A 9495-nucleotide genomic window follows, 5' to 3' on the forward strand; every position below is an offset into this window, starting at 1 on the left:
GCGGACCCCGCCCCCGGCGCCGCTGCCCGGGTCCCGCCCACGTGCCGCGGCCCCGCCCCCCGCGCCGACGCGCCCGCCGCCCCGGTGGTCCCGCGAGTCCCGGTGGCCGGGTGCCCGCGGCGCTCTCGCTCTGTCCAGGAGGCGGCCGCGGCCCCGCGGGCGGATGTCGGACCCCTGGGCGGCCGTTGCGAAAGACGCGCAGTTCTCGGCGCAGATTCCTGCGGGCTGACCTCTTTCTGGTCTGCAGTCCGTCCGGTGCCCGCAAGCCCCCACTGTCTGTTTCGTGCTGTTTTAGAGGTGAGGCCAAGCACATATACTTTTGCACAAACAGGCACGAAAGAGGACAGGACCTGCAAGCACTGGGATTGGGTAAACCGAGGCAGTGAGAGCGCGCCGGTGAGCGAGCCCGGGGTCAGCTCTGCAACTGTGGACCTCACCTCCATGGGCCTCCCTGCGGCGCACGAAACGTGGAGGCCTGGGCGACCCCCCACGGCCACTGCAGGGCCGGTGTTTATAACTGCCTATCGTGCACCGTCAGGCCGGTCATAGAACCTTGTGCGCAGGTGCATGCTCGGGACTGCCCCTAGAAGCCGTGTTTACGTGTAAGGTTGTGTTGCACTTTGCAGTTTTGCAAGAAGTAGCATGTGCCGAAATACCATTAGATTTAACAACATATCAAGAATCAGGCAACCAGATGCCTTTCATGAGTGCAATAGGCCTTTTCATTTCCATTATCAATTGCAAAATCACCCACACAGCGCTGTGACCCTTAGTGACCAGGAGCCAGTCGAAGACAGTTGCTTTCTAAAACTGTACCGATGGTGACTCTCCTACACTGCCACTCCTTGGCAAAGAAATATATGAGGGCTTAGACAAATTCAAACTGGGAGACGCAGACTCACAGTTCAACCCTTACCGGCTGTGTGCCATTTAGCCTCTCTAAACCCAACTGCCTCACTTATAAAGGGAGGATAACACCTACTTCACATGGGGGCAGTAAAAATGTCATGAGGAGTCTTAAGACCACGACTGGGCTACTATTGTCATTCTATAATTCATAGATGAGTGAATGAATAACAAGCAAAATCGTTATTAAAGAGTCCTTTACAGAAAAAATAAATAACCAGGGCCCAGCACAAGCGTTTTCCATGAACTATTATAAAATCAAGTTTTTATTTTAATTCTTTTTGATAAATTTTTTTCTAGTTACGAGGCCCAAGAAAGGCCTTCATCTCATCTTGCCAGATAAATATCCAGACACTTTTACACTGAAGAGTTATTTCTGTTCTTTAAAGTGCTTTTTATATACATTCTTTTAAGGGCTAATGCCAGAGAGCCGGGCGTGAATGCTTACTCACCCACAATAAGTTAACATCAGACCTAAGATTCCAACCAGTGCAAGCAGACAAGAGGAATCAAAAGAGGCTTAAGAATTAGAAAAGAAAAAGTAGAACCACCCTGATTTTCAAATGGCATGAGAATGTACCTGGAAAACTCTAGAAAATCAGTAAGACTAATTTCAACTACGATAATCAATGATGAGACCAAATCAGAGATTTCAACAAGGTTGCAGGCTATGCCATGAACAGACTGAAGTCAGTAGTTTTCATATAGCAAACAATAACTGCTTAGAAAACATGATGGCAGAGGAATCCCATTTACAACAACAAAGAAAATTAATTAGGTATAAATCTAACACAAAATGTGTAAAACCTGGGCGTTTTACTACACAAAAACGACAAAAGATACTTGATCGCATGGAAAAACACCCCTAGCTAATTTATAAATTACAGTACTTGTTAAATTATAAACTTATACATTAACCAAGTTGATTCTAAAGTGGTCTTGGATAAAGAAACATGACAGAATGGCTAGGGAAACACTGACAGAGATGGTCCACGAAGAAGCCCACCTACCAGATATTAAAATCGCCCATGACGCCTCTGTCACTAGAATGAAGTGGCACCGGCCACAAACAGGTAGCCTAGAGGAACAGACTAGAACATCCAAAAGAGCCCCGAGCGGTGGATGTACAGTGGGCATCGCAAACTGCTGGAGAAAAAAATCCACTTTTTAATAAAATGGGAAAATGGGGATAGCTTGGAACAAGATAAAACCAGATCCATACCTCAAACCATTCACACAAATAAACTCCAAATACACCAGAGATCTCAGTGTAAAACATGAAACCACACGAGCATCAGAAGCAAGCATGGGATGGTACACACCTGTCCCTCCAAAAGGGACTGACCCGAACTCATAGGGAGCGACTTTCAGGATATATTGTTAAAGGAAATTACAAGCTAGTGCACATAAGCGAAAGACGGGGAAATAACAAAGATATACATCCCTCTGCTTATTCTGGAAAAATAAACCAGGAGAGAGAAGCCGGACGGCAGGGAGGCCGGTGACCGACAGGGCCGGGGGAGCCGGCGCCGCTAAACACGGCCTCTCCCTAAATACAGCCTTCGGTCTAGTTTTGACTTTTGTAACCATGCTGATGCTTTACATATTCAAAAAATGACATAAAATCAACAAAGCAAGAGATCAAACCCTGAAATAGAAATTAGACAAGAGCAAATCAACCTAACTGTACCTTAATGTAGTTTCTCCCAAAAGACACCTGGGGGACAACCCCAAGTGACTTCGGAACACGGTATTTTTTTTTTTTTTTTTTTTACAGCTTTACCCAGGCTGCCTTAAAATAAAGAGTAGATATGCACAAGCTGATGATGTTTGACATGTGAACACACCCGTGAGCGCAGAACGTTAACTGTATGCCTCAGTCTAAAGACAAAAGGAAATACAAACAGACGTTCGCCTCCGGGCAGCGGCAGTTTGGCTTTGGGCAGGATCGTTGGCAGTTCCGGGGTGAGTTTGTGCGCAGAGGCTGGATGGGGCCAGGATGGGGGAGGGGGGTGTCTGCTGCCGGGGAGGAGACTGCAGACACACGGGGCCAGGCTCGCGTCCCCTCTCGAGTGGCACGTCGCAGTATGAGCTCGTGGTTCTTCATCTAGACACAGCTGTGTGTGTGTGTGGGGGGGAGACGTGTATATTTGGGGGGCAACACTATCAATTAGTAAAGGGTGCGTGGAACTTCTTTCTCCGGCTCTGCGATTTCTCCACAGGGTTGAAACTGGATAAAAAATGACCTAACGCCGCTGACGGTGGATGTCTTCGCGGTCAGCCCCAGCACGAGCGTGCACCTCGAACCCACGGAGGCGCAGCCGTGAGTCGGCGGAGCAGTTTGCCTGCCCCAGGCCTCGTGCCGCTGGCGCCCAATCGGAACGCCACGTCGTCACCTGGGCGCTGTAAATGCCGCCGGCAGAGCCGTGTATGGTGGCGGCCGTGCCCCGCCCCCCACCCTGGGACAGGAATAGTGTCCCCCTCCAGCTGGACACGGTGAGGAAGATGGGAGCAGGCGTGGGGACGCCGGGCGTCGCGAGGCCCGTGGCGCTGACGCGGGGCGGCCGCGGCCGGCCTGCGCTCCCGAGGGCAAACCGGCGGTTGCCAGCGCCCAGTGGGGAACAAAGAGATGTGTGTCCGGCGCGAGCTCGCTGGGCTGTCCGGGGGCTGTGACGGGCAGCGCGGCGGCCCGGGGACTTTCCGGAGCAAAGCGAAGGTGGCCGATGGCCGCCGTGCCGCAGGGGCTGCCAGGATTTCAGCTCGGGGGGCAGAGCCCCGAGCGGTGGGGGCATCGCCCCGCAGGACAGGCTGCCATGCATGCCCGACAGCCGGAGAGAAAACCGAGAGGCTGTTCAGTGACGTTAGCCGAGCACACGGAAGAGGAGAAAGATGGAGAGAAAGAAGGGAACCGGGAGCGTCCCTGCTGAAGAGCAGAGTCACCGTGCCAGTCCCGGCCGGGGAGCGGGACCCACTGCCCCGGCGAACCTGGAGACCGCGGGGGGCACGTGGCAGAGGCCTCGCTGTGCCCCGAGCGACGACAAGATCAGGGAGTTTCGTACCCTACTGGGTGCCTTTCTGTGACTTTGCTGAAGTGAAAGTTACTCGCGCGTTTGGAGAACAGGCGCCACTTCGCATCCGAAGGGCGTGAGCGCGTGTGCCCAGCGCGTGCCCGCCTGCCCACACGCTCCCGAGCGTCACCACCGGTGACGACACTCGCGGTTTCCTACCAGTGAGCGGTAGGGCGGCCAGAGTCCCCGTCACTGTCCGGAACGGGAGGGCCTCAGGCACGTCACTGAACTTGCGGGAGGGCCCTGGTCACTTCCCGGAGCGCACGCGGTCTCCGGGCGGCTCCACCCGGGGCTCGAGCGTCTGGCTGCCAGCGTTCCCGGCCCCGGGGTCCTCCCTCTCCCAGGGGCCGGCTGACCTCACCGCTCACTGCCCTCCGCCCCTCCCATGCCCTTGCTGGAGCTCAGGGTGTGTTTTGAAATATTGTGAAATAACGAAAACACCCTTTCGGGATGTTTTGCTCAGAGTGCAGCCCCCCAAAACTGACCACACGGCAGTCTCCCCCAGATTCGTGGCTTTCATTTCTACCATTTCGGTTACCTGCAATCAAAAATAGTAAATGGAAAATTCCAGAAATAAACAATTCATGTTTTATACCATGGGCTGTGTGAGGGCTCTGACAAAACGCCTCCCCAGGATGTGACTCACCCCTCCGGCCAGCGCACCCCGCCCGTTAGCCACTTGGCAGCCGTCTCGGGTGGCGCCTGGGCGCTCAAGTTCACCTCACCCTCCTTTGACTTAGCGATGGTCCCCATGCACCGAGGCAGTGATGCCGGCCAGGCGCGGCAGCCAGAAGCCGCGAGGCACGCTCCTTCAAGCACACAGCAGGCACGCGGAGGCCTGGGGGCGCCCGTGGCTCCGGCACCCGCGGGGCGCATCCCCCGGGAGGCGGGGGCCGCTGCGACCTCGGCCTCGGAAGCACGTCAGAAGCAGGGGGGCTGCGGGAGTGCGCGGTGCGGGCGTGCAGACACCCCGCCCTGGACCCCGGGGGGAGCATGTTTGTGGCGGGGACAGTGGCTCCAGTCCCGCACGAGGCGTCTGGTCCACCTCCTGCAACCCAGAGATGAGAGGACAGACCCTCCCCCACGTGAAGGGGTCGCCGGGGGGCAGACGGCACCGAGGGAGCAGAGGCAGGGCGGAGCCGGCCATCGGCGCCCTGGAATCCGGTCCTGGGTCGGTGTTCCGTGCCGCCCTTGGGAGCCCACGGGGGTCTCGCTGATGCACAGTGGTGCAGCCTCCGAGGGGTCCCCCCACCCACGACTCTGCCCGGGGGCTGACTGCGCAGCAGCCAGCCCCACACGCACCGGGGGACGGGCCTGCTGCCTCGCCGGACTGACGTGTCGCAGCGCGGCCTCGGCTCTGCTGGAGGACGGAACGTTTGGGTTTGTCGTGTACCTTATGCTTCTCGGCTCAACATGAATGACACTCACAGGGTCATGGCTGGAGACACCGCCTACCACCTACTCCTTCCCCGCGAATCCACGGCAGGTGAAACTCGCTGTTTCAGGCGGTATCTTTAGATATGGGAATGACAAAAACAAGCGTCACCTCCACGGAACCTCAGGCGCAGCAGCAAGTGCCTCCACCGTTCTGGGCCGGGCTCCTTGCTGCAGCCGGCCCGCCCCTCTCACTAACAGGAGAGAGACCCAGAACCGCGGCCAGGCTCTGGCGGTGCCGCCCGGCTTGGCGGCAAAACCGAACCACAGAGACGCAGGCTCCAGACGCCCCTGGGTTCCCAGGGCTGCCGCGTTCTCGTCTGGATGGCTCAGGGTGCAGGCGAGGACAGGGCCCCTGCAGGCGGAGTGTGGGCTGTGGCCTCGTACACTATCCCTCGGGGGCCCCCTCCAGGGACCGCTGTCCAGGCACTCAGAGCAGTCTCTGACACAGAGAGAGGCTCTCTGTGCCTTGGATAAAGACGCCACCCCTGGGAATGGCTTGCAGGACCCCTCCCCTGGTGTGGGGGGTGTGGGCGGGACAGGCACCTCGCTCCTGGTGAAGGTGGTGAAGCCCTCTCACGGACGGGCACTGCTGACAGAAGAGACGGCTGTCCCCTGCGCACTGCTCCGGGGGCGCCTGTGTCAAGGAGCCTCATCTCCCCTGGGCGCTGGGAGCGGCCCCACCACCAGCAACAGACGAGGGGCCCGAGGTCTGCCATCCTACAGGACGGTGTGGGCCTGGAAGTGGGACCCGCTCCAGGCCAGGGTGCTGCCCAGCCAACACCGGATGCCGTCCACGGACCCGAAGCACAGGCCCGGCCGGCAGCCCGCCCGGTGGGGAAACGGCCCCTCCCGCTGGTCTGCCTTCAGACGCAGACACTGGTCGTGTCCAGTCCACCCGCCCTGCCACGCCCCCAGGCGCCGTCACACCTGCTCGCTGACCTCTGTAGTCACCTTCTCCGCGGACATCGCCCCAGCACACCCTGGTGTCCCTGAATCAGCACGGCCTCACCCGCCCCTGCCCGAGCCCCACTCCTCACAGCTCAGGCAGCTGCACGTCCTGGCTCCTCTGGCCAGAGCCTCGAGTCCTCCCTGCTGCCTCCTCGCTCCAGACCCGCCCCCAGGAAGGCCCAGGCTCCGACTCCAGAACCCGGTTCTCCCCATCGCCTTGCCGGCTTCATCCAGCCCCGCACCTGCTCTCACCTGGACCCCAGCAGAAGCCTCCCCACTTCTGCCGAGCCCAGCTTCAGGCCCCATGCCGTGCAGCCTCCAGCAGGGCCTCTGGGATTACAGGGCCCCCTGCTCAGAAGCTCCAGCGGAGTAAGACGCGAGACCACCCAGCACCACGCAGGCCCTGCAGGCCCCTAACCTCCCCCTGCGCGGTCCCCCCCCCACACACGCCCCTCTCCGACCTCTCCTGCACGTCCACACCCTGCCCTGGTCCTCACTGAGCTCAGAACGTGTCCCAGAGCAGCAGGGGCCCTGCCGCGGTTTATAGACCCTCTCTGTCCTCCCACCGCGAGAGGAAGACGGCTCGTGCCACAGCCGCACACCCACGGGCATCGCCCCTTGGCTGTAAGGTCGGCCTGGTGGGCCTAGCTGCCCCTGCAGGCCAGCCCTGAGCATGTCGGCGCTGAGGTGTCTTTCTTACCTTCCTTTAGTGATGAAGGAGGAAATAAAATTCAAAACCCAGAAATGTTTCTACAAGTTTTTTCTTAATTTTTTATTATACAAGTATTACAAGCATTAAAATTTGAAACGTACAGAGAAAGAAAGGAAGAAGGCAGAAAAGGCAGGGAGAAGGAATTCCCCGTGGCTGCTCCGGGAACAGCTCCTGCCAAGGGCCCGACTTCTAAGGCCGCTGTCCCCGGGGAGCGGGCGGGGCCTGCTCCTGAGGGTCCCGGCTTCCTGCGGCCACGCCCGGCCTCGCTGAGCGCACTTCTCACCCACAAGTTTCACACTAGATGCTCTGGGTTTGCCGAGCAGCACATGGCTGTCCCAGCGGTCACCGTGACGTACGACTGGGCCTGGCCGTGAGGCCGCGTGGGAAGGCTCTGGAGTCCTCTCTCGGAGGAAAATAAACGGGGTTGTGCCGTATTCCCACAGTAGTAATGAGTGGCAAGACGGAAACAGGCCCCCGGGACACAGAAAATCCTCTGGCCTGAAAGGGACACACGGGCCCCCTCCCACCCGGTCACCGGACTCGCACGGAGCAACCTGCGTGTGGTCCCGTCACCGACCCCAAAGGATCCCCCCGGAGACCCGGCTACAGAAGGCGTGTGAACCGCAGCATGTGCCAGCCAGAATGACCACCCCAAAACCCCCACCGCGACCGGCCGCCCTGGCTGGGCGTTCACACGCAGCTCCCACCGGGACCGGCCGCCCTGGCTGGGCGTTCACACCCAGCTCCCACCGCGACCGGCCGCCCTGGCTGGGCGTTCACACGCAGCTCCCACCGCGACCGGCCGCCCTGGCTGGGCGTTCACACGCAGCTCCCACCGCGACCGGCCGCCCTGGCTCGGCGTTCACACCCAGCTCCCACCGCGACCGGCCGCCCTGGCTCGGCGTTCACACCCAGCTCCCACCGCGACCGGCCGCCCTGGCTCGGCGTTCACACCCAGCTCCCACCGCGACCGGCCGCCCTGGCTGGGCGTTCACACGCAGCTCCCACCGGGACCGGCCGCCCTGGCTGGGCGTTCACACGCAGCTCCCACCGGGACCGGCCGCCCTGGCTGGGCGTTCACACCCAGCTCCCACCGCGACCGGCCGCCCTGGCTGGGCGTTCACACGCAGCTCCCACCGCGACCGGCCGCCCTGGCTCGGCGTTCACACCCAGCTCCCACCGCGACCGGCCGCCCTGGCTCGGCGTTCACACCCAGCTCCCACCGCGACCGGCCGCCCTGGCTGGGCGTTCACACGCAGCTCCCACCGGGACCGGCCGCCCTGGCTGGGCGTTCACACGCAGCTCCCACCGGGACCGGCCGCCCTGGCTGGGCGTTCACACCCAGCTCCCACCGCGACCGGCCGCCCTGGCTGGGCGTTCACACGCAGCTCCCACCGCGACCGGCCGCCCTGGCTGGGCGTTCACACGCAGCTCCCACCGCGAACCGGCCGCCCTGGCTCGGCTGTTCACACCCAGCTCCCACCATCGACCGGCCGCCCTGGCTCGGCGTTCACACCCAGCTCCCACCTGCGACCGGCCGCCCTGGCTCGGCGTTCACACGCCAGCTCCCACCGCGACCCCGGCCGCCCTGGCTGGGCGTTCACACGCAGCTCCCACCGGGACCGCCGCCCTGGCTGGGCGTTCACACTCAGCGCCCCACCGGGACCGGCCGCCCTGGCTGGGCGTTCACACCCAGCTCACACCGCGACCGGCCACCCTGGCTGGGGCGTTCAAACGCAGCTACCCACCGCGACCGGACCGCCCTGGCTCGGCGGTTCACCACCCAGCCTCCCACCGCGACCGGCCGCCCTGGCTCGGTGTTCACACCCAGCTCCCACCGCGACCGGCCGCCCTGGCTGGGCGTTCACACGCAGCTCCCACCGGGACCGGCCGCCCTGGCTGGGCGTTCACACGCAGCTCCCACCGGGACCGGCCGCCCTGGCTCGGCGTTCACACCAGATTGTCACGGCCCCTCCTGGTTTTACGGTGATGCCAGTTCTGCTGTGGACGTGCCTTTGGTGGGAAGACATAATTTTCACACTCCACGCCACTGCCCGGACTGGGAGGGCTGTGGCCCGGCAGGCGGGCGGCCTTGCGGCCTCTGTGGTCACCCTGACAGAGCTCTGTCCCCACGCCCGCGCCCCACGCCCGCGCCCCATGCCGCTGAGGGTTGGCGGCTGTGCGAGCCCCCGGGAGGTTACCCCGCCTCCACTTTCCAGCCCCTGCACCTCTGTTTGCCCTTGAAAACCTAGAAAAATAATGTCCCGAACCACGTTCCTGGAACTAACTCACAGCAATGTCCTGAGTGTGGCCCCACCAGAGCGTGGCTGGCCCTCTCCCCACGCCCAGGGCATGGCCCCGCTGTCGAGGCCGAGTGTGAAGAACCTAACTAAAGAGAGATGCAGGTGAGAGTCTGGCTCGACG

At 61.1% G+C, this 9495-nt stretch overlaps 1 protein-coding gene across 1 annotated transcript; it reads left to right on the forward strand.

Annotated features, from left to right (window-relative positions):
* Window positions 1–80: 80 nt before the first annotated feature.
* Window positions 81–7127, forward strand: LOC107502481. Its single transcript, XM_036234721.1, has 3 exons — window positions 81–297; window positions 2684–2871; window positions 3129–7127. The coding sequence occupies exon 3, from the start codon at window positions 5392–5394 to the stop codon at window positions 6730–6732; it is 1341 nt and encodes a 446-aa protein (XP_036090614.1). The 5' UTR covers window positions 81–297; window positions 2684–2871; window positions 3129–5391; the 3' UTR covers window positions 6733–7127.
* The last annotated feature ends 2368 nt before the right edge of the window (window positions 7128–9495 follow it).

The sequence above is a fragment of the Rousettus aegyptiacus genome, unplaced genomic scaffold, assembly GCF_014176215.1.
Source record: "Rousettus aegyptiacus isolate mRouAeg1 unplaced genomic scaffold, mRouAeg1.p scaffold_m13_p_17, whole genome shotgun sequence".
In the NCBI taxonomy this organism is placed as follows: Eukaryota; Metazoa; Chordata; class Mammalia; order Chiroptera; family Pteropodidae; genus Rousettus; species Rousettus aegyptiacus.